Source organism: Leuciscus leuciscus (genome assembly GCF_965113295.1).
Source record: "Leuciscus leuciscus genome assembly, chromosome: 16".
NCBI classification, from domain to species: domain Eukaryota; kingdom Metazoa; phylum Chordata; class Actinopteri; order Cypriniformes; family Leuciscidae; genus Leuciscus; species Leuciscus leuciscus.
In genome coordinates, this window is record NC_138740.1 from 14601562 (window position 1) to 14628025 (window position 26464).

Below are 26464 nucleotides of genomic sequence, written 5' to 3' on the forward strand. Positions count from 1 at the left end.
GTAGCCACTAGATGTCAGTAAAAACACATTCAAGCTTTTCAAATCAGAAGTGCTGAATCTTATTAAGACATAAATCGGCGTTTCTTCAGCCGTTTGACACTTTGGAATTTGGAAAAAAAAAACACTTTTAGATTTATTTTTTCATTTTTACATGTTTCTTCTCATTTAAGATAAATGATCGATGAATTATGTTTAACAGCATGGGATAAATATAAAGATGTAGTAAATGCAATTTTCAAAAAATCTGGAATAAATCATGTATCCTAAATGTTTACAATTAAATAACATTTAATTTGATTTGCTTAACTTGACAAAATTACAGCTTGACTTGAAACACGCACAAAGATGAATTTCCGTTGAATAAAACGTGGCATCAACTGTCATACACCATGGCATACACCATTGAACTCTTAATGATTTGTTGAAAATTATTAAACATCTTTATTATGCTTGCTCTTGTATTGAGCATATGGGTCATCTAGACATGTCTAAGCATCCTTAGTGTCCTTTCTCTTACACTTCTAGAAAGCACCTTATTAAATGATCTTCTTAAAGATAAAATCAGAGGTAGCCAGAGGCATCTGCTAGGTTTTTAAAAAAATGTCTCAATCCTCAATTTGTTGAGAAACATTTTACAACTCCTCAGAGTAAGTCCCTAAAGATTCCTGACTGAATGCACCCCGTAGTGCCGAGAAGCACGGCTCCCGCTAGGTGTCTTGCCTGTGGCACATTCTACCCTTTTGCGTTTGAATGTCAAGACTCTCCATGCAGAAAATTGATTCCCAATGATGCTATTGAGCAGGCAGGTCACTCAAGAGAGAAGAAAATAATCTCATGCCCCCCAAAACAATGAGATGAAACCAAAATGCTGGAGATAAAGGATTGTCATGAAATTACGAAAATTGAGGAAATCGATCACAGAGCATGAAGCAGATATGGACACTCAATAGGTTTAAACCTAAATAAGGGCATGTTTGAGATCTCAGGTTCTCGTGTCTCGGCTGAGGGAAATTATCAGTAGGTCACTCTCAGAAAATCATATCATTTGTGTGTCCTCATGAATGAACTGTATATAGTGAACTTACATTATTTGAGAGATTTGAGCAAAGGCAAAGGAAGAAATTATTGGAGTTATATATTTTTTTTGCTTTTACAAAAAAAAATAAAAAAAAATAATTATATACAAAATATGCGATATTCATATTTTAGAGAAAATGCGGCATTCGTTTTTTCCCCATGTTCTGTTCAACTCTGTTAAAATGGTTTGATCAAAGGAACTGCATTATTTTTTGGCTCTGTGGTTGAAACCGAAGTATGTTTCTCTAAAAGTAAAAAAAAAAAAAAATTTCATTATGTTTACACTTACATTGGCTTCATAAAGCTTAATAGTTCAACTCTGTTATGGGATAAACACCATTTTTTATCTCCAGCACACGGCCTGTGAATAATACCATGTGGTGCAGTGATACTTGCTGTGAGGCCATTATTGGACGTTTCCAAAATGCCAGTAACAGGGTTGAAATAAAACCTCGCTTTGTCGCCGGACAGAGATAAAGCAGTGCATGATCACAGGAACTTGCAGTGCAGCTTCAAAATAATGCGTCGAGGCCATTATTGGACGTTTTTGCGCTAATCTTAAACCCTAGAACATTTTTGGTTGTAACAGGGTTGTCACAAAACACATTTTAAAGAGAAACGGCATGAGTTATTTATATTTCAATAAATAATGATGTGTGATTTATTACAAGGACACAATAAACCAGTTACCTTTTCATTTTTCAAATTTATATACACTACATGAATTTCAAACTTGCAGTAACAGGGTTAAAATAAACTAGTGATTTAGGGTCAGGGCTCAGGGCTACTAACAACAAATACATTCATCAAGCTTGATAGTTACCAGAACTAGTAATCACCAGAACAACCTGTGCAATGATATTTAATAGCTGAGGCCATTATTAAAATGTTTTGCACTGATCTTCAACCCTGAAACATATTTTATGTAACAGGGTTGACACAAACCACATGATTTTCCAAATAAAAATTGCACAAATTATTAATATTTATTTCAATTTTATGTATGATTTATCACCAGGCACAATAAACTCAGGCATCCATTCAAATGTATGTATGAATTCTAAAATTACAGTAACAGGGTTGAAATAAAGTAGTACTTTAGGGTCAGGGCTCAGGCTTACTAACCACAAATAAATTAATCTAGCTTGATAGTTCAGCTCTGTTATGATATAAACTCCATTTTTGCACTGATCTTCAAACCTTGAACATTTTGTAACAGGGTTGACAAAAAACATTAATATTATTTAGTTATTAATATTTATTTAAATTGTATGATTTATTACCAGGCACAACTCAGTCATATATTTAAATGTATGCATCTAAATTCCCAAATTACATTCACAGGGTTGAAATAAAGTAGTGCTTTATCACAGGATAGTGATAAAGTAGCGCATGATCAGGAGCTTAAAGTGCAGCTTCAAAATACATGGCATTTTGCATTCTAAGCCTACACGACGTGCATCCTACAAACTGAGTACATTAAACCTAAGACTGGTTTATATGTGACACACATCACTCTTGACTTGACTCTAAACACTCGTCAGTGCTGTCAGGGGTGTGCTTTACTCCCAGCCGCCTAAAAGAACCAGCACACTTCCTCTGGTCTGGGACTAACCTGGGCCATGTGTTCAGCAGTAATTCTTCCCCTCCAGAACGGGTAAATACCCTCAGCAGAGCCCGTATCAAGTTCCACGGAAACAAAGACAGCAAGCGCTGTGAGGGACGACCATAATGAGCCATCTGTTCATCCATGGCAGTGCAAACCAAATGTCATCAAACTGTGCTCCTTCTCTCACATCGCCTTTAGAACAGGTAAACTGCACTCAGAGAGCATCACTAATGCTCGGCGTCACAGTTTACACTGGAGTTTCGCAGTGACAGACGATGTCAAGTCCAATACTGCAGGGTGGATGAGCACTTTAAATGTATCTCAGAGGAAATCTATGGGAATTCTGTTTAGTGAATGGAGTTTAATGTTTAGGTGCTGAAAAAACTGAATAAACATGCAAATGCGTAGAATTTGTACAAATGTATTAGAATGATGGGCGTTAGGATTCTGTTGGTACAAATTGTATACATGGAATGCTACTGTGTCATTCATATGAAAGAACAGATATGAAGATAATATTAAGAATACATGCTGTTGTGGTGATGGAGGGAATTAACATCTCCAGCTAATTTAAAGTCCCCCTGTGGTGAAAATCAAGTTTTCAAGTATTTGTCTATGTGGTGTTTTTAATATGCTTTAAGACAAACCATGTGTAAATTCATAAGTCATCACCATTGCTGAGTATTTTCTTCTTAAAACTCCAGTGAATCAAAAACAGTCTTAAAAACTCGGTTTGAAATCCCTGTTGTTTCTGACGTCACAAACTACATTGTAACCAATCAGGTCGACGTGTGATCGACAACGAGTGGATCTCTGAGCTGGTGTGAGTGAGTGGAGGCGGGGCTAATTTGCATATTCATAGAACCCTATACTAAATAAAGCAAAGTTGTAAAGTTACATTAAAGCTATTTTAAGGCATTAAGACATTTTTTCAAGGAAAGATATGTAATTTTGGTGATCAAAGATAGATCTATCTATCTATCTATCTATCTATCTATCTATCTATCTATCTATCTATCTATCTATATATATATATATATATATATATATTTATATTATCACACACACACACAAATAATGCTGCAGACATGACACTAAAATACATCTTCAATTAAATATTTAATGCCAGCAACCCTTTCTGCATGATACATATATAGCTATTACAAATACTTATGGATGTGATGACGCAAAACAGACTTGAGACACGAAAGCATTTAAAAAAACATTTGAAATACAAGTTCTTGGCAAATGAATCTTGAGAAAGTTTGAATCAGCAGCTCCTCACCAATATCAGTGTGTTTGTCCTCCTGTAGAATATATAATAGGCACCTTGCTTGAAACATGCAAAATAGTGAATACATATATGAATACATTCTGGAGAAAAAATTCATAAACCGCTTACAGTAACCGGTCAAAATAAAATATTGTAGAGGGTACTGAGTGTGAAAGTGCAAAAAGAAAGGCACATAAAATATATAAAAAGGGTTGATGAGAACTTGGGTTTTGAGACTATGTATTTTGGATTCCATATGCTCAGTGAAATGGTGATTGTAGAGGAAATGAAGAAAAGTCTCTAAAGGGGTTATTCTTCAGAGGGTGGGCTCGTGTCCAGCGGTGTCTCCTGGGTAACACTGTCCATCTCTGCAGGTCCAGAGCTCTCAGTCGATGGACTCTTCTCTTCCTCCGCCTGGCTTTTATCCTCTTCTGTGTTATTGCTCTCATCAAACCCTGACCCTTCGGCCTGCGGGCCGTCTCCGTCGTAGATGATGTCCTCCGGGTTGGGTGCAGGCGGACAGAAATCTTCATCCGGGAGGAGATGATGAAACACTGATTCAGCCTGGAAATAAACAGAAATAATAATAATCATAATAATAAAACATCCTATAATTTAGCCTAGAGGCAATATCTGATCCATAGAAAGTAGTGTCTGCCTCCCTCTGCTGGACTCACCAGTTTAATGGAGTAGTCGCTGCCCAGGCTGCTGTCGGGACCGGTGCAGACGTGAACGTTGCTCGGCAGGCTGTAGCTGCTGCTGTCCTGGGCCGACGTGTCCCTCATGTTGAAGTACATGACCCACAGCACTGCAGGCTTGCTTCTCTCCTCGAAACCTGCACGGGATGTTTAAGCAGTCATTTCTTTACTGTCTTTTAATGTCTTAATGCATTTTAGATGTCTTGCCTTGACAATTCCTACAAATATTAAGCCTGGGTCAGTCTATATTAGGGGATCACTGTCCTGGAGGGTCACTGTCCTGCAGAGTTTAGCTTCAACTTGCATCAACACCACTGCCTGCAAGTTTCTAGTATGCCTAGTAAGACCTTGTTTAGCTGGTTCAGGTGTTTAATTGGGGTTGGAGCTGAACTTTGCAGGACGGTGGTCCTTCAGGAGCAGGACTGGACACTCCTGACCTAGATGGAACCTATGCACTTTTCCCATATGTTCTGCACTGATTTTGAGGGAAAATCCATTGGAATTATATATCGGGAATATATGAGGTCCAAAAAAAAATGTTGGTCAAATGTTTGGGAGCCGAAAGTACTATGCTCAATCAAATTAGCAAAATACATTTTAATATTTAATAAATTAACATGCGAATGCAAAATATTGTAGAAATGTATTAATGTTGGGTTGTTAGGATTATGTGGGCAAAGATTCTAGTGTTATTGTGTCATTTATATGAAAGAAATCAACACCAATTCATTTATAAGAAATATCATTAATACCAATTTTGATATTAAATATTATAAAATAACATATTAATAATAAAAAACTATAATTATGTCTAACCAAGCCACCAATATTATATTTATAATTGGTATTATTATTGCTACTCAGTCCTTTTTATTTATTCATTATTAATTTTGGGAACATTTATGCATGTACGTTATCATTTGTACACTATCCTTTTTGCTTTGGAGTCGTTTCTGTAGTTTATTTGAAACAAAACTCATGTCACACAATATTTTGAAGATTTTCTGTTAAATGACTGTATTTCTATTTCCCTCAGGAAGGCACACTGTACATTGATCATGTCAACACTGAATAAACATGTAAAAAAAACTATATTGATATTATATAATAATAATAATTTATTTATATAATATAGTTTTAAACATAACTATATATAATGTATTATTTATTAATATTGAAAATAAATATTATATATGAAAAAATAATAATATTAAAAATAGAATAAAAAAAGATTAAAAAAAACAAGGCTGTGGAAAGATTTTGAAAATGTACATTACAAAAATGTATGCAAATGAGGGAGTTTGCATCCTAGTTTAAATGTGAGGTGCTTCCATACGCACAATAGCAGTATGTTTGTAACAAAACAAATGACAGCAAGATGACATGTTGGTGTTGTTTTTTTTATATGAAACGTACAGTGATACTTTCAGCACCAAGGACAGCGGAAAGCATTTGATGAGTTGATGGAAAGCCTGTAGACACTTTTGACTCCAAGGCCTTGTTTACACCTGGTATTAAGATGCGTTTTGGTTGATCGGATCACAAGTAGACGAGGGACACATTCCCGTTTACACCTGGTGTTTTAATCCGTCTCTTTTGTCCACTTTCAACCACTTCTGTCCTGATTTCTTCAAGGGAAGGGTCTATGTGTGGGTAAATAAAAGTTTTTTTCAGATCTTTCGATCTAATGGACAAAATAAGCTTGTGCAATTCAAATATGAACGAGAAAGACGACGACAGAAAAACATACTGAGAGCATCAGCTTTCATTTCTGCTCTGACAGCCGCAAGACCACACAGAACACTGTATGTGTGTGTTAGAAATCAGGAATGGCGAGAGAACATTGAGCTTGGTATGTTTTTCGTCTTCAAACCAAACTTGGGTCTCCATCCGACAGAGTTTAAATCCTGTCTGGCTAGCGCCATAATGATTACACATTAGTTCAGTAGGTGGTCTTTTGTGGCGGTTTGAACCGCATTCGACCACATGAGCGTTTACACTATGAAAGCAATCCGGTTAAATGTGTTTTCGACTCCCTCTGGAAGTGGTTGAAAGTGGACAAGCTCAAAACGTTTTAGACCCCGTTTACACCTGTATTTAGCGTCGTCCACTTGGGATCCGATCGACCAAAACACATCTTAATAGGTGTAACAGGTGTAAACAAGGCCATACTCACTGCATACAAAATCGTGTACTGTGCGAGTAGGTACTACATTTGAATTTACTTTGCGGCCGTTAAAAAAGTACACTCTATAATAGAATGAATATGGTTAGTATGAATGAAATGTGGACGTACTACATCCGCCATGTTTTTTCTGTCACATGACCTCCCAGTGTCCGTTGCGTTGCTTCACTTCCACTCATAAATCCTCTCCCACGGCTTCATGGGATAATAAAGTGTCCATCAAATGCACACTTCAGTCTCTCGGCAGAAGATTCTACTGTTTCTCGGACATATTACTCTTTGTCACATACTGTTTTTCGCATACTATATATTAGGGAAGTATTTAATTTCAGACGCATTAACAGTCTTGTCTACTGTTCAGATTTTTAAACGCACACTTAGACAGGAATAGATCAACAGACCAACATGCTGAGCAACAAATCAAACTCAGTTTTGTTTTACATGCCTCTCTAGACTGGTGTAAGACTGCAGACTGCTTTAGTTAGGCCAACTAGACAAAAGTAGGAATAATATTGTCAAAAATGGCACTTTCCTCATATACACCACTTATGCCAGCTTTAAAAGACTGACGTTGATTTATCATGAGATGAATCATTGTTAATATTTTGCTAGCGGCTGCATGACATGGGTCATCTAATCTCTTTTTCTTCTTCTCCTTTGATGACATCTTAGGCGAGACGGGCTCTATGGTCCAACAGAAGAGCAGAGAATCTCAAGAGTGTGTGTGCGTGTGTCTCGCTGGTTCGTTTAAAGCGTAAAGCTGTCAGTCTGTATCATTACCCTTTAAATACACGAGCCTCTGCCGCAAAAAGGTGGGAAAAGAAAGGCTAGAAAAAGCGAGAGGGAGAAGGTGTCAGTCTGAAATGTCAGAACGGTCATTACCCAAATGTCACACAATTATGACGCGTGTTCCTTTTCCTGCCCGGAGTGGCCCGGTGATTTGCTTAATTTGGCGAGGGGGCGAGGTGTGGCGGCATCAATGTTTAACGCCGCTTCAAATACACCACCCATCCTTTCCTCTGAATGCTGCCGGGTCACTGATTCACAAAACACTGAACACACACTGCCAAAGAATCTCTTCTATTGTAGAGTCCAGACAGCCAAGAACATGCGACTAGATAATATATGGACACAGAGAAACTGGGAGGGGTAAAGAATAACCAAGTGTTGAAAAAATATTATTTATAATGATATATAAATGCATAAAACAATAATAATATAATACAATAAAACATCTTATACTAAGGGCCTGTTGAATACTTGAATCTTATTGGTTGACTAACGTTCTAAGGTGTGCCATTATTTTCAGGGAAGTGTATGGCTCAAGTAGTTCCAGGCAGGTCTTGACCGCATTACAGTTCCATATCACTTCACTACGCCAAATGATTTCAGTTATTTAAAAGGTCCTTACAGCCTACAACAAATGTCTTGAAATACAACATCTGAAGTTCTGAACAATGTCTTCAGGTGTAGTAACTGTAGTATAAGCAGAATAATTGACTATGGTCCATTGAATTATTAGAAAGCAATGCACAGCATTGCTTCGCGTCGTAGCTGCATCACCACCTCAGGTGTGCATTATTTTCTAATAATTCAATGGACCGTCATCAATTATTCCTTACTTAATCGATTTGACAGCACTTTTGCTCTCCGAACAAGACTAGTTCCAAATGATGTGAAAGCAGAATCAAGCGTTGCGTGTCTCTGAGCAACACACACTGCAGTGGCAGGGTTCCAGACTGCGACCATTTTTTGAGAATGTGCGAGTTAAAATTGTATGTGGTCGCATTTGTGCGAGTGCATGGTCATGTAGCCTACTACTCAGTTAAATTCACGCATGAATTTTCCTGCATTGAACTCGTTTTAGCGCCCGCCATAGTGAATTTTTGTCCCGCCAAAGTCTTATTTGATCGGTGAGTAATGTAGATGAACTGCTGCGCTTGTGACAGGACATGTTTATAACTGAACGAACGAGCAGAGAGAGAGAGAGAGAGAGAGAGAGAGACGGACGGACGCGCGCGCGCACACTCTCTCTCTTCGGAGCCACCCGAAAGTGTAAACAAGACTTCAACGTCTCCAAACTAAGCGCTGTCTTGCTCTCTCTCCCTCGCACATATTAATCAAAATAAATCAACACGGTGGTAAAAGGTCGGAAGACCAAAGTTTCATGTGGAGCATTCAGAGATTTTTTTTTTCCAGAATTACCGCTGGGTGTGAATTGTGCTAAATAAGTTTCCTTATCTTCTCTGAAAAGCGTTCCGGACATTCAGCTGACATAAAACAACACTTTAATTAAACGAAAAAAACTATCCAGTGATGAAATGTTTTCTGTGTTGACAGAAATCTTGGATGTCCATGTCCTAACTGCTGGGATAATCACACAACGTGCATGACACGTCCAATTCGCGAACTAATGACTCCTTTGAACCGATTCATTTTAATGAATGGTTAAAACAACTGATCTTTCCAACAGTGAACTCAGGAGACGTCTGAATCGGTGTATAACTAATCAGTATCACTTTACAATAAAGTTCTATACATAAATTACATAAAAAATACAGTTTTAAGCTTTAAAATAAATAAAACCACTTGTTTTTTGAAAAGCATATGACTACATTTTTCCACACAGTGCTATCAAGAATTGATAAGAGAATCTTTAAAGAATCAGATCGATAAGCAGAATCGTCAGTGGCATTGATATTGATAAAATCTTATCAATTCCAATCCCTATGTGAAGACAGTAAAATTATAATCAAACATTAAAGAACATAGGCTACATGTTTTTTTAATAGTTTTTTTTTTAGAGTTAAAAGATTAAAACATTTTTCTAACTAACGCTAACATGAGGTCTTGTGTCACTGTCAGTCTTTTTACATCAGTGCAAAACTAGGGTAGATTAAGACCACTATTCATCAGCATTGATTAATCCCATGGCATGTAGCAAAAAAAAAAAGGTGTGACCAAATCATATGCTGGTGCAACCAACTGAGAAAGTGGAAAAGTTAGTCTGGAGCCCTGAGTGGGGTTTCATTCCTCGCTTGAACCAATGACTCAATGTTTACTCAAAGTGAGTGAAATTCGAAGATTAACTTTTGTATAAAATATACTATTTTATATAAATTTATGTTTGGTTATTATGTATAATCTTATATCTTAAGTTTAAAAATTATACTGAAGTATCTGTAAGTATGCAAGTGTTTGGGCCGACAGCCAGACGAAGCAGTGGCTCTCTTTCGGTCATACATACGCACACATGTTCCCAGATGTGACAAATGTCAGATTAGCATACAACAGCTCTCCTGATGGTGGGTAACACATGCCTGCAGCTGCAAACCTCCAAAACCACTGCCACCCTCTAACACACACTGGCACACTGCCTCAGTACACACACACACTAAAACCCCAATAGCCTCTACAACCCTTTAACTCACAACATCTTAGATTTCAAGATTTCGCGAGTCATTTTCAACCAGGTCTCTACCTTTCTTGCACAGAACAACCTCTTGGACAATAACCAGTCTGGTTTCAAAAGTGGCCACTCAACTGAGATGGGCCCAACTCTCGCTTATTGAAGCTCTGAGACTGGCAAGAGCAGCTTCCAAATCTTCAATACTCATCCTGCTGGATCTGTCTGCTGCTTTTGACTCAGTTAACACCAGATCCTCCAGTCAACCCTCATGACGAACGGCATCTCGGAACTGCACTCCAATGGTTTAAGTCTTAACTCTCAGGTAGGTCCTTCAGGGTGTCGTGGTGAGGTGTCTAAGTCGCAACATCTAGCTACTGGGGTGCCTCAGGGCTCAGTGCTTGGACCACTTCTCTTCTCTTCACTTCTCTTCATCTACATGTCATCACTAGGATCTGTCATTCAGAAACATGGTTTTTCCTATCACTGCAATGCTGATGACACACAACTCTACCTCTCATTCCAACCAGAGGATCCGACAGTTGCTACTCACATCTAAGCCTGCCTGACAGACATTTCTTGCTGGATTAAGCACCACCACACTTCAACTCAACCTTGTGAAGAAAGAGCTTCTTGTGGTCTCAGCCAACCCAACACTTCATCACAACTTATCCATTCAGCTGGGTTCGTCAACCATAACTCCATCCAGGACAGCCAGGAACCTTGGAGTTCTAAATGATGATCAGTTGAACTTCACAGACCACATTTATAGAACTGCCCGGTCCTGCAGATTTGCCTTATACAACATTAGGAGGATCAGGCCCTTCCTATCGGAGCATGCTACACAACTTCTTGTCCAAGCTCTTGTTCTATCCAGACTGGACTACTGTAATGCTCTCTTGACATGTCTTCCAGCATGCACTGTCAGATATCTGCATTTGATCCAGAATGATGCAGCTAGAGTAGTCTTTAAGGAGCCGCAAAGAGCTCACGTCACATTTCTCTTCATAAACTTGCACTGGTTGCCAATCACCACTCGCATCAAATTCAAGGCATTGATGTTTGCCTACAGAACAACCAATGGCTCTGCACCCGTAAACCTTAACTCATTACTTCAGACCTATGTGCCCTCCAGAAGCTTGCGTTCTGCAAGTGAATGGCGCCTTGTGGTACCATCCCAAAGAGACACAAAATCACTTTCACGGACCTTTACCTTGACTGTTCCCTGCTGGTGGCATGACCTGCCTAACTCAACCCGAGTCTTTAGCCATTTTCAAGAAACTGCTGAAGACACATCTCTTTCGGCAACACTTGACCCATTAATACTAACACTTACTGTTCTATATCTCCAAAAAAACAAAAACAACAACAACCTTGCTACGTGTACTGTGCTGGACTAACTAGGACTGGTCACAGCAACTGCATACTGCTGCCCTATTTTTAGCTTGATTGCTTCTATTGCTCTCCACATTTGTAAGTCGCTTTGGATAAAAGCGTCTGCTAAATTATTAAATGTAAATGTAAGAAAATACATTTGTACACTGAGAAAAATTTGAGTGTTTTCCCATGCAAATCTCACCATCATGGGCCCTGTTTACACCTGGTATTAAGATTAAGCATTTTGGTCGATCAGATCACAAGTGGACGACACTAAATACAGGTGTAAAAGGGGTCTAAAACGCTTTGAGCTTGTCCACTTTCAACCACCTCCAGAGGGAATAAAAAATGCATTCGACCGGATTGCTTTCATAGTGTAGATGCTCAGTTGGTTGAATATGTTTGAACAGACAAAAAAGACCACCTACTCTCTGCCTACTGACTTAATGTGTAATCATTATGGGATGCACGCTAGCCAGACTGGATTCAAATTTTGTCAGATGGAGACCCAAGTTTGGTTTGAAGACGAAAAACATACCAAGCACAATGTTATCTTACCATTCCTGATTTCTAACATGCACTCGGTGTGGTCTAGCGGCTACCAGACCAGAAATGAAAGCTGATGTTCTTTGTGTGTTTTTTCGTTGTCTCTTTTCATGTACATATGTAAATCGCGTGAGCTTATTTCATCCAATAGATTGAACGATCTGTAAAAGCTCATACATGATCCCGCCCATAGACCCTCCCCTCGAAGAAATCAGGACAGAAGTGGTTGAAAGTGGACAAAAGAGACGGATTAAAACACCAGGTGTAAACAGGAATGTGTCTCCCTCGTCTACTTGTGATCTGATCGACCAAAACTCATCTTAATACCAGGTGTAAACAGGGCCATGAGGAAAGGGTGTTGTCGGTGGTTACCAGGGCATTACTATGTAGTTGCTAAGGTGTTTGGAGTTGTTTTTATCTAGTCTACACGTGGTCATATATGAGCCTTGATCTTTTCGATGGGTTCAGAATCCCTAAGGAAATCTTCAGTAGTTGCTGTTGATTTGTTCCATTTGGCGCCATCATGATCTAAACAGACTCTCTTTCTTCTCTCTCTCTCTCTCTCTCTCTCTCTCTCTCTCTCTCTCTCTCTCTCTCTCTCACACACACACACACACACACACACACACCGCTTTGACCATGGGGATGAATGAAGATCTACCCAGGTGACTTTGTCTCTCTGACCTGTTCTGGCCCACTGCTCTTCTTATCTAGCGATTCATCCTCAAGACCTCTGCCAGTATTTGTTCTGACATTTTAATTAAAATAGTACTAGCTCATTCCTGTGATAAAAAGGCTGTGTGTCACCCAGCGGGGCCCCGCGTCTCGCACCCTCCGCTGTGCCGGCCACGCACCTGAGCACACATGCTTACACACACACAAAGAAACAATTATAACATTTCTATTTTGTTGAACCGCAGAAGTACTTAAATTCACAACAAGAATCAATATAAAAAGGCAATGCTTGAAAGGAGAGTATGTGCATGATGGGAAAGTGATAAAGATTAAAGGTGTGGGGAGATGATGGCTGATAAAGAGAGATTGAGTTTGTTAGATGGAGTGAGGAAGGTTGAAGATGCCGTGGACTTGATGACCTTGATCTTACAGCCATGAAATACAGTCATCTTACCATCACACTTATTCTGGAGTCAAGACACTGTTATTACACAAATTTGGATAAATTGGCACATTTTAGGAATCGTCAATTATGACATGAAGCTATAGGAAAGGATCAGTGTCAAGAAATGAAATCAAGTCCAGCTACAAACTAGACTAGTAGCTAAACTTGTCAAAATGAAATCATAACAAGGCTTAGTGGAATTATTAAATTGCAAAGGCTGCAGTTTAATTAAATAAATATATGCACTGCGTGTTTAAAAAGTGAAGGGCGGCACTGTGTTCTTTTACACACAAGCAGCTCATGATCTGGAGTTATCAGTGTCACATTATTGTTATCATGTCTCATTTCTACATGTGCTCGGAGTATGGATCGCTTATAACGTGCATTTGGGAATGCAAAACCAATGTGCCAACCATCTTCCCAAACTTGTCTTGAAAAGAGCATATAAAACAGCTGTTGTCAACCAAAGAGAAGATTTTAGGGTAATTCACAGAAGTGGAGCTGGACTAGGTCAAGCTCCACCCATTTGGATCTGCAGTGAGCACTACTGGAAATCAAAACCTCAATAGTTTAACGTTTGAACATGAAGAAATTAAGAAAGCCATAAATATTAGTATTTGAATTTTACAGGTGTATTATTTTTCTTATTTTTTATTTTACAGTGAAATATTACAATAGTAATACTTTATAAGAAAAGTATAAAAAAACTAATATAAGACAAATCGCAATAGGTTTTTCCCCCAAAATCATGCAATCCTTTCACAGAGGAAAAAGTCATTCCAACGCTTGTCTTTTCTCAGATGCGGTTAATTGAGATTGATTCGATTAATTAATCAGCACATAATGTAATTATTTTTTTTAATCTTTTGCCAGCCCTATTTGAAACGCCTGAATTTACACTGAACCCAACTAATAACACTGAAACATTAAACATCTGAATGAACCATCTAAAATGAATCATGCATCTCAACACCACTTCAATAACACAAGAGAGAGGATATCCTAGGAAAACAAAAGTGTCTGGAAAAAAACTTCACTACTACACAGACATTTTACCACAACTATCACCAACCTGCGTACAACTAACATAAACTGATCCTTTTTTTTTTTTTATCGAATCTTTCCAAACTCACAATGTGATTCCACCCTTATGATCTGAAGGTAGATTGTGAGGTCGTATGTGACAGGTCGTGCTCAGATTCACTCTGAAGGAGCCAAGCAGACCCTGACAGAGCATAATGGGAATCAATGGGAGCAGCGCCTGGCCCCTGCCTGCCACACCACCATCAATATCAATCACTGTTATCGCCAATAACGTCTCCATGTAAGCCCTTCGCTGAATGTCACAGCAATACCAGATCTTTCTATAAAGAGAGGAAGAGATGATCTCTCTTTGACACGGGCGGCAAGGTTAGTTAAGTACTGTTAGCAGGACGTATAGCGGATCTGTATGTGCAATCGGAGGTCGATGCGCAAAAGGACCGAAGATGTTAATGGGTTTAAATGACGGGGAGTTTTAATTGGAAGTGAAAGAGCTGGGTCAGGTCTTACCTCCAGAAGGTTCCTCTCCAGGAATGGCGGGAACGTCAAACAATTGAGATACAACTGGAGCAAGATCTTCTTGGGCCGTACCAGAGGATGAACAATTCAAGTGGACCAAATCTGTTAAAAGAGACCACAACAGACAGTTTAGGACAATTAAGGTGGGCTTAATCTGTACATTTGGTTTCACATTGTTCAGAAAAACTTTTCTTGGAAAATTCCATTGCCATTTCTACACACACACACACACACACACACACACACACACACACACACACACACACACACACACACACACACACACACACACACACACACACACACACACACACACACAGGTACTTCTATCATTATGAGGACATTCCATAGGCGTAATGGTTTTTATATTGAGCTACTGACATTTTCTAGCCCCTAACCCTAAATATACCCATCACAGAAGTTTATTTAGCGTTCTGAACTACAAAGACATTGGCATGTCCTCATAATGTAGCCTGAAACATGAATACACACTTCAGTATAAGGACTCATAATGTAGGTCATCCAACCAGTGTGCACACGCACACACACAATTTTTTTCTAGGCAAGTTTTAATTTTTAATGCTTAAATTTTTCATTATAACAATCAGGACACAATTTTCTTTGATAAATTAACAGGATCAGAACTCAAGCTGCCTGCATATAAGCTGCATTAGGCAACATGTCAGAGCATGCTCACTTTACTGGCAAAAGCTTAAAATTGTTTAAAGGTGCAGTATGTAATATTGACAGCTAGTGGCTGAAATGGGTACTGCAGTCCAAATTCAAAATATTGGAGAGAGTCGTTTCTCCCTCCTCAGACTCGATGTTCACGCGGGTTGCCAGATTGAGGACACGCAACAGAAGCGAGCGCAATTGACAATGGAAAGTGACAAGCCTTACACTGTAAGCTGGTCAGATAATATATCGGTGTTTTAATATGCCTCTGTTCATTGAGCTGTATAGATGGATGCAGAGGCTTTTTAATTTTTTTTAAGGAATCTGTGATCTCTGACCCAGTTCAATTGCTGGCTTCCATGGCTTAAATACGCTGTTTTCCCCCACCCGGCAACACAGGGTGTGTTGAAATACTATTAAATACTATTCTGTTGTAACTAGTGTTGTTAAAAGTACTGACTTCATTACCAACTCAGTACTGAAATGTAAAAAATTATACCAGCATTTCCTTCTAGCATTTTGAGCGCTGTTGAATGGATTCTTAAAAACCTCTGATTGGACATTGTGTTCACGTGCTCAACATATATGTCTGTGATTGGCCATTGTGTTCACGCACTCAACATATATGTCTGTGATTGGCAACAATGATCAACGGTTCAAAAACATATTGTAAATAGACATCTTTGACGCTCTTTACCAAGCGCTTGCACATACACACAGGAGCGTTTTAAAGCAGGCATCTATCAGCGGATCCGTTAATCAGTGGATATATTATATATATAGATGATAGATGCCTGTTTTTTAAATGCTTCCATGTGTATCTGTGATCATTTAGATCACATATCCCGTGTCTATTTAGGTTTTGGAGCGCTGAAGCGTTGATCATTGTAGCCTATCACAGACATAAATGTTGAGCGCATGAACACAAAGGCCAGTCAGAGACATAAGCCACGTTTCCACCGTAGGAACCTTCCCCAGTAACTAGTGACTTTGGGGTGGTATTTCGACTACAGGAACCAGGGTCTAAATGAAGTTCCGGGTAAAAATCCCCCACCCCAGTAAGTCCCTGCTCGCAAGGTAGTACTTTTTCAAAGTTCAGGAACTTTCGGGGGTGGGACTTGGGCACTGAACATGCTGATTGGTAGCCTAGAAATCTAGACGCACCCTAGCGGCAGCAAAATGTATTTTGCAGCCAGGGTAGTCTAGCAACTCTCCATAGACTTTGGAGCTGCAAAAACCTAAATTGGGTCAGGCCAATCACGTCGCGTATAGAGTATGCGGGGCGGGCTTAACATAATGACGACAGAGTTGCGACGGTTACCTGGCTGCGACTTGAAAACAAAGAATGACGTCTGCTGGCGAACATCTTTCGAATCGGCTTTGTCCGCGACTCTGGAGGACTTGGAGTTAAGCTTTTCTTTGAGAAAAGAGCAAAGAACGGCACTTAAGTCATTCTTAAAAAAAGGAAGATGTGTTCGTCGTTTTGCCGACCAGATATGGCAAAACTTGAATCTATCAACTAACGTTAGCTCCGCTGTTGGGAAAACGCTCTGGTTGGTTGAAGCGCTGTCCTATTGCGTGCAGAGGGAATTTGAAAGACAGCCGTTTATCCCGCCCATCGGATTAAGCCGTGTCTATGGGGAGTTGCCAGACTAAACATCTTGATGTAGGTCTGGCTTGCCAGGCTAGCTGATTGGTTGAGTTCATGCAGCATTTTGATTGGTTGACTCAACACAGCATTTTATTTCAACCACCGTTTTTAAAAGTCTGTTGCGGTGCACGCAGTAAGAGTTGTTTGCTATTCGAATCAACAATGGAGTTTTAAAAATACGACCTATGGACCGACGACGAGGTTCATGCTTTATTAAACTTAAATGCGGAGGACGAAATCCAGAGGGAACTGGAAAGTCATGCGCAATCCTACATCACCGGACTAATTTGCCTAATCTTCACGGTACTTTAGACCGTGATGCAAACGCAGACAGCAACAGGTCTGGGGGGAAAAACGTTCCTGGGACAAATTGTTCCGGGTAATTTTGGTGGCTATATATGTTGAGCGCGTCAACACAATGGCCAATCAGTGGTGTTTAAGAATCCGTTCAACAGCGCTCAAAATGCTAGAGGGAAATGGTGGTATCGTCAAATTTTCTAAATTTCAGTACCGACTTTTGACAACACCACAGAACGCACATTACAAAGTAGAATAACTGGCTTTAGCTTTTTCCTAAATACCTGCAAACATATTATGGTATTTTTATGCCTTACTACAGTAAAATAAAAAAATACATAAAGCCCCTTTAAACAAGTATGACAAACTGGGCTAACATCCTAATCTTAGAAGAACTACAGTAAGACTCTGGCCTTCCATGAAAGTAGCCCTGAAAGTGATCCAGAGGGGAAAAGAAGAAACGGGCACCAAAATTAAAATCATAACAACAAATCTCAATTCTCATAAAGGTCTGAGAAGTTCTACTAGTGGGATGTGTAGAAATGTCATGGGTAATCCCAAGAGTTCACACACACCACTTCCAGGCTTATCATTACTTCTCCGATGTGCCTTCCTGTGGTCTGTGTTACGTGGGAGTGTGTGCGCGTGAGGATCAAAGAGAACAATTCGAGTGCAGGCAGCTCAGGGCGGCACACAGGCTCCGTGTCACACAGTGGAGAGGTGCACAGATGTAGGCATCTCCAGTGGGACAGGAGGAGCAGCTTCACTAAAGGCTCTAAAAACACACGGGACACCGTAGAGTTTTGAAAAAGATTCTCTCCACTGCCAAAGACATTCCGGGGGCTGATTTTAAAAAGTCCTGGATAGTTAAAAGTGAACACTTGCAGTACAGGTGGATTCACAATATATCCAGTAATGGACATGTAATATTCTGATTTGAATCTTGAAGAAAATAAACAATATTTGTTCTTTATTTGTTTGTTACATGAACATACAGTATATGTGGAGTACATGGATCCAAGAAAAAAAAAACCCCAAAACACATTTTTTTTCTGTAATTTATTGTGATTAATCAAAACTAACATTAAAATTTGTAATACATTTTTGTATTGTAATTCATATTTTCACACTGAATCTCCAAAATTAAGGTAGAAATTAGTGTCGATTATCAATTTGAGCGTGAGTCCGATGATGAGACATTGGAAGAACTAGTTGTTCAACCCGAACCTCCATTGCAAGGACGACTTGAGCAGGACATTTCTCAGTGATACGTTTTTACTCAGGTTGTCGTACATTATGAGATGCCTCTATCAGCATTAACAAGTGTATGTCCATCAACAAACTGCTTTATCTATCAAACCGTTTCAGACACTATGAGAAAGGAGGTGATGCTGCAATTTATATCATGAGAAAATGAATGTGTTTTTTGACCTTTTAAGCATGTGAACCTGTTGTAGGAGACCTCCAAAACAAAATTAGGAACCTTTAAAATAGCATAATAGGGGCACTTTAAGTCCTTCATTAACTAATATCCTCTGATTGAAGCTTAAAGGGACTTAGTAAAATCAGGCAAATTGTTGTATGAAGAAAGTATGGGGCCTATTCCTGATTTTATATTGATTTTAAAAGGTAAAGTATGTATGTATTTGTTAAAATATTCATCTTTAAATACTTAGGGTATACTAAGGGGTCCTAATATGATTTTTCTTTTTTTCTATTTACATTTTCAGCTTTATTTTTATTGTGTAATGTTGTTGTTTGAGCATGAAAAAGGTCTGCAAAGCTATAAAGCACAAAGTTGTTTGGAGTGCAAAGGGAGTTTTTGTCTATATCATTAAGCACAGTTTCTGAACTCCCTGATTGTAGTCTTGAGTTTTCTTCCGAGAACGAATAGTCATAATATTCCTCATTTAAATAATTCCTGCCCAAGGCATATACAAACTAAAGGCCTGGTTGAGTTGCGTTAGTCGTGTGTTGAAACTCGCAGTTAAGGTCAGGGGTGTGGCATTTCCCAAACACGCTCGTAGCGGTTGACCAATCACAACACACTGGCTCAGCCGACCAATCAGAGCACATTGCGCTTTTCAGAAGGAGGGGCTTCATAGAGACCGGAACTAAACTGAGTGTTACTGACAGACTGGGAAGAGAGGTGCTGCAACAATGTCAAATATGTGAAAAATATGGTGTTTTTTTTAACATCCAAGCATGAAAACCTATTCTAGTAGACCCAAAAAAACAAAATCAAGACTTTGAAAAAGGGCATAATAGGTCCCCTTTAAAACATTCCCACAATGTAATGTGAAGAGGCTGAATCTGGGGCCGAGGACTATCAGGAATATCTGCTTGTTCAACCATATTTTTTGCAACACAGTTTGGTGCCGCTAGTGGCTTAAAATTGCACACTTCACCTTCAAAGTCTACAATCAGTGGTCTTGGTTTTGAAAGCACATCCAACACAACCAGCAGCGCAAGTAAAACAGTCTTGTCATAAGTGGTTAATGATAAATAAAGACCATCTTCTCCCGCGAACGCATGTCTGTCACGGTCATCATCATCCGCTGATTGCGAAGGATGCTTTCAGGTAGAAGTGCATTACTTAAAGAGGAATGACTATGATCCATCTCCCTGTGGGATCGGGCTATAGAAAAGCAAACGATAGCTCTGATCCAGCTTCCTATCATTTCCCCTGAACTCAATTCCCAGAGAGAGGAAGTGGAGTTCCGCTGATTAAGCTTTTCATTCCCCCGTGAGGACGGAGTCAGTCACTGGGGTCTGCGCCAAGACCACTCCACCATCTCCACCTGATCCCCTTCACGATGATTGATAGCAAAATAGGGCCAGTGTAACAAACACAATAACTTTCATAAATAACAATGGAGTTAATGATGGAGTCATCACGGAGGTGGGTGGTGAACTGAGTGTTTTGAAGGACAGTTTTGACATTTGGCTGTGTTCAAAGACTATCAATGTGCATCACTGTGACAATTATTGGAAGGTCGCTGATACTGGTTTTGTAAAACAATGCAAAACTGAAGCATTTATTTAATTATTATGAAAAAGTTAGAAATGATTCAGATTTTTTTTTAAATAAGTTATCTTATGCTCACCAAGGCTGCATTTATTTGATCAAATTTAATGTCAGCATCATAACTCCAGTCTTCAGTGTCACATGATCCTTCAGAATTAACTCAAATTTTGCTGCTTAAAATACATGTATTATTAGTATTATCTAAGTTGAAACCGTTTTTGCTGGTACATTTTTTGGGGGGGAAATCATGTTTTTTTTTTCTTTTTTTTTTTTCTCAGGATTCTTTGATGAACAAAGTTCAAAAGAGCAGCATTTATTTGAAAGAGAATTCTTTTGTAACATTATAAATGTCTTTACTGTATTTGACACTTTTGATCAATTTAATGCAATGCAATTTCTTTAATATTCTTATTTTAAATATTACACCAAACTTTTGAATGAGTATCACGGTTTTCACAAAAATATTAAGAAGCAAAATCTGTTTTCAACATTGATAATAATAATATAGAAATGTTTCTTGGGCAGCAAATCAGCATATTATAATGATATCTGAAGGATCATGTGACACTGAAGACTGGAGTAATAATGTTGAAAATTCAGCTTTGGTCACAGGAATAAGTTACATTTTAAAATATTTTCAAATAGAAAACAGCTATTTTAAATTATAATCATATTTTACAATATTCTGCAGCTCTGGTGATCATAAAAGACTATGGCCACTTTTGGCTTGTATAGACTTAATATTTGAAAACAGAAATTGCACACTATCATTACAAGGTTGTTGGTAAATTTTAGAACTGGCAGAAGGGACAACTGCAAATTGTTAGGAAATAATTGGCCGCGCTTTGAAAAGTCAGCAAACAAGGTTGAAACTTAAGTGTCACGTTACAACACCTGACCTGTGCGCAACATGGGGCAAAATGCATTTACCATATGATTATTGTGAATGTATAACTGATGTGTGATCATGGCAAGAGTGTTGCGTGACTGTGGTGGATGTGTAACTCACAGGTGCCAGGCATGCAGGTCATGGAGGAGGAACAGAGCTCCACCATCCTCACAGCTGGTGCAGAAGATCCCAGAGGAGGAATCGTCACCAAAGAGATCTGCCAATAAAACAGAAAACACACAACTTACATCAGGGGTTTCCAATCCTGCTCCTGGAGGGCCACTGTCCAGCAAAGTTTAGCTCCAACTCCAATTAAACACACCTGAACCAGCTAAGCAGGCAGGCAGTGGTGTTGAGGCAAGTTGAAGCTAAACTCCGCAGGACAGTGGCTCTCCAGGAGCGAGTTTGGACAACCCTGATTTACATCTTACAGTTTACATAAAAGATATATGACTGACATATCATTCACCAACTTACCCTGTCACAACAAGCATAGTGCAGAATTCTACAGCTAATGAAATGAAGAAATTTCAGCACAAAAAAAAAGAAAAAGAAAAGAAAAATTGGTATTTTACCCAAATTGTGAGTGTCAAGTAAATAATGGCATGTATGTAAACGTCTTAGAGGATAATGCAGAGGTAAAACCTATTAGCTACATTTTGTGCCTGTGTAACAGGATCTATATAATCCTGTTATTACAATCCAGACAATATTTTCATACAGTCCTTGGGTTAAAACTGCTTTTTAATCAAGTCCAAGTGCAACAAGACAAGTGTGCCAACAAGAAAAGTGTTAAAGAGGAAGAGAATGCTCGTTTGGCGACTGTCATTCCAAAGGACGAACGGCTAATTAAAACCAGCCTGAATATTTAATTACGTTTTGTCACACACAGTCATGTAATATTCCATTTCCACACCGTGTCAAGACGCTGATATTAATTTCTGTTCGCCCAGGCTAATGAGCATAAATTACACCCACTTTTCCTTCCTCTCCTGATCTGCTTTGAATATTCAAGCATGAATTCCTGATGGAGAGCAAATTGGGCCGAGATTCAGAAGGTGTTCTGATCACTCTGCTTCCTTTTCCTGTACTCTGGTGGACAGCACTCAAATTAGCCTAAGAGGACGCTTGCATGTCGCCGTCCACTCTCGCATTGGAGACATTTATTTATCCAATTCTAAACCGGTAACAGCAAACAGAATTACTGTCCTTTCATTGAACTGGTTATTTTTTCCTCTCATAATTCACTTTAGAATGTTACGCTCAAGAACGGGATGTCAAAACTATTGTAACGATCCCACAAATCGGCTCTGATGTTTTGTTGCTTCTATGCCTGCCGAATCTTGGACGTGTTCCAAGAATCCATCCAAATGTGATATGCAGCATAAAAAAGATGTAATGCAATACAAGTTGAAAAGCAAAAGTGCAAGGCTGGCAAGAAACGTGCCACACAAACACACACAGCAGAGATGGGTCAATGCCCTTTAAATGTGCATGTGGATATGCAAGAAGACTGAAAAAGAAAGGAAGAAAGAATGAAAAAATTAATGAATGATATGCAAGAAGAAAGAAAAAGAAAGAAAGAAAAAAAGAAAGAAAGTTAAATAAGTATGTGATATGCAAGAAGGAAAGAATGAAAAAAAGAAAGAATAATGTGCTTGTGGATATGCAAGAATGAAAAAAAAGAAAAAAGAAAAAGAATGAAAATATATGCAAGAAGAATGAAAAAGAAAGGAAGAAAAAAGGAAGGAAGGAAATATATGCAAGAAGAATGAATGATATGCAAGAAGAATGAAAAGTAAAGGAAGGAAGAAAAAAGGAAGGAAATATATGCAAGAATGAATGAATGAATGATATGCAAGAAGAATGAAAAAGAAAGAAAGAAAGAAAGAAAGAAAAAGAAAGAAAGAAAAGAAGGAAGGAAGAAAAGATATGCAAGAAGAATGAAAAAAGAAAGGAAGGAAAGAAGAAAGTTAAATGTGCATGAGATATGCAAGAAGGAGAAAATGAAAAAGAAAGGAAGAAAGATGAAATGAACAACCAAAAGAAAGACTGAAAGAAAAAAACTCGAAAGAAACAACAACAAATGAACAAACAAAAGATCAAGCAAAAGAAAAAGGAACAAACAAAAGAATGAAAACAGAACAAAAAAAGAACATAAAAAAGAACATCAGAATCTGAATGTCAGTAAAACCAAAGATATGTGTATTGATTTCTGGCGTAATCATATAGCAACCTCATCTACTATTATTAACAACCAACCCATTGAACTGGTTGAAGTATTTATGTTCTATAATTGATGTTACATTTCTAAATGAATACAGACAGTCTGTGTGAGATGAGTCAGCAAGGAAGCCAGCCAAACTCAACACTCAAGACATTGATGACTGTCTTTTATAAGGCATACACTGAATCGGTTTTAACATTCTTATTTATTTGTTGGTTTGCCTCTCTAAAAATTAAAAATGCACTGGAGAACAGTGCTAGGAGTGAAATTACCTGGGTTGTCAGAGTTATTTAATAAGCATGTGCTTAGGAAAGTGAAATACATTATATCTGATACATCTCATCATCTTAACGATGCATTCCAGACTTTGAGTCCCTTTAGCTAAGACCAACAGATTCACACTTTCATTTGTACCATGTGCTATAATTTTGCTTCATTTAAATAGCAAAAGGTAGATTTTTAATTTGAATGACTTATTTTGTTCATGTATTTTGATGCTGCGTATTTGTCAGTCTTTTATATGTTGGTAATTTCCATTCTGCAGAACTACTTGCCCCTAATGAGTCAATAAAAGGTTCAAGTCTAAAGTCTTAAAGATGAATAAATGAACGTTATGAAAGTATGAACAAACAAATGAGTGAACAAATGAAAGAAAAACAAAAGATAAAAAAATGAAAGAACAAATGAACAAAAGAAGGAAAGAAACTAAAACAAAACAACAAACAAAACAAGAAACAAAAGTATAAACAACTGAAAGAATTAAACAAAAGATCAAAAGAAAGAACAAAGGAACAAATTAATATATAAAAAAACGAAAGAATGAACAAACAAAAGATCAAAAGAAAGAACAAATTAATAATCAAAACAAAAAGAAAAACAAACAAATTAACAAATAAAGAAAAGAAAAAACAAGCAAATGAAAAAAAAACTGAACAAATGAAAGAATAAACAGTATTTTAAGGTGACATAGTTACATTGTACTTACTCCAGTAAGTACTGAGTAATATTTATTAACTACATGTACTTATAGAGTTACGGATAGGGTTTGGTTTAGGGTTAGTCACTTGTAAGTATGCATCATTTACTGTTATTACTATATTAAGTACATGTAGTAACGTGGAACTACGTCACCTTAAAGGGATACTCCACTTTAAAATGAAACTTCTGTCATCATATACTCACCCTCTCATTGACTTCCATAGTAGGAAAAAATATATACTATGGAAGTCAATGAGACCAGAAACTGTCTGGTTACTGACATTCTTCTAAATATCTTCCTTTCTGTTCATCAGAAGAAAGAAATTCATAAAGGATTGAAACAACATGAGGGTGAGTATATGATGACAGAATTTTCATTTTAAAGTGGAGTATCCCTTTAAAATAAAGAGTACCGAACAAACAAATGCCTGTACAAAAGCAAGAAAGTAAGCAAGCTCACCTGCTGATCAGATTCTGAAGGCAGCACAGATCTGTCCGTGATGAGCACTGCTCGAGATATCTGCCTGTGAAACAGAAGACAATTAAAATCCTTACAAAAGAAAAGGCCAACAGGAACAAGAACAATCATTAGAGACAGAGAACATTTATTATGAAGGAGATTATTCAGAAAAGATGGATGGATGGATGGATGGATGGATGGATGGATGGATGGATGGATGGATGGATGGATGGATGGATGGACTATGTGAAATATGTGGCAAATATTGGACTTAAGAGCTTGAAAGTCTGCATAGGACTGTATGCTTTCATCGTATGGGAAAGAGCAGCTACATGATTCTTGCAAACATCTTCTGTTGAGTTCCACAGAAACTCATACGGGTTTGGAACAACATGAGAATTGAAAAGGAAAAATATAACTAGGGTCGTCCCACAAAGCTAACCTGACCACTTTTATAAAGGCTTTATGGTGCTTTTACTGTAGCTGACAGATTTCATCACCATTTACTGATGACTGATTTCATTTACTTCATGTTTTAGTTAATATAAGGACTTTTCTAACTTGAATAAAAAAATAAAATAAAATAATTGATAAAGATGTTGACATGTTATGTATAAACTGGGGAAACCAGCCAATCACAGTAAGAAATACAATTTGGTTAATTTTTGGTATATTAGAGGTATAACACAAAACAATGACAACAGAACAAATGGAGGTATAAAGGTATAACGTTTTTATTGTGATAGTATTGAATATAGAAGTTCATGAGTTCTGATTGGGTGAAATGAAAGTGAGATGTCAACACTGTAACGCCCCTCTTCATTATAACAGCTGATGCACGTTAGACGGGACAATCAATATCTCTTTTCATGGTTTCTCATTAATTACAGTAATGAATACTAATGGACCCTTTTCACAGACTGTGATGAAGCATTTTAACTGTCATAGGCATTGTAAATCCTGCAACTGTTTTTTATCTTTTCTTTTTTTAAATGTATGCACATTACAACACTACACTTTGTATTACATTACCTTTGCATCAAATTACAAAAAAAACGAGTTACCGCTGCTGTGAGGGTGTTTCTAATACAGCGGCTGTGGGAGTGACGGTAAAAATGACATCTTTCTCTTTTCTGACAGCCGTCATCAATCTCTCGAAATTTTTTTGGCCTCTTTTTGAATGTTGTGAAAACACTATTGTGGAGTTTTTATTTTGCTATTTAAGCAAATGGGAACACAACAAATCTACTTAATGTAGTCTCTCATTCAACGCTATATAAGTTTACCCAACTATAGCCCTATTCGCACGGGATTAGTATTACCCCTGGACCTCTGTAATTAAGAAATTACCCCCGACCTCAGTGTTTTTGGTGGCTCATTCACACGGGCAAATAAATGTTCGTAATTC

At 38.1% G+C, this 26464-nt stretch overlaps 1 protein-coding gene and 1 long non-coding RNA gene across 2 annotated transcripts in view; both read right to left on the minus strand.

Moving 5' to 3' along the window:
* Positions 1-3786: 3786 nt before the first annotated feature.
* chm (CHM Rab escort protein) overlaps positions 3787-26464 on the minus strand; it is a 70211-nt gene continuing 47533 nt past the window's right edge. Inside the window, exons 11-15 of the mRNA XM_082141288.1 lie at positions 25057-25120; positions 21512-21608; positions 14843-14953; positions 4637-4794; positions 3787-4523 (exon numbers count right to left, since the gene is read on the minus strand). Coding sequence (XP_081997414.1) covers positions 4269-4523; positions 4637-4794; positions 14843-14953; positions 21512-21608; positions 25057-25120 — 685 coding nt within the window. The 3' untranslated portion in view covers positions 3787-4268. The remainder of the gene's footprint in view (positions 4524-4636; positions 4795-14842; positions 14954-21511; positions 21609-25056; positions 25121-26464) is intronic.
* Positions 7670-14834, minus strand: LOC309478012. The gene is made up of 2 exons (XR_014198750.1): positions 12775-14834; positions 7670-12719 (listed from the first exon to the last, which is right to left on the minus strand). It is a non-coding gene; the product is annotated as an uncharacterized lncRNA (long non-coding RNA).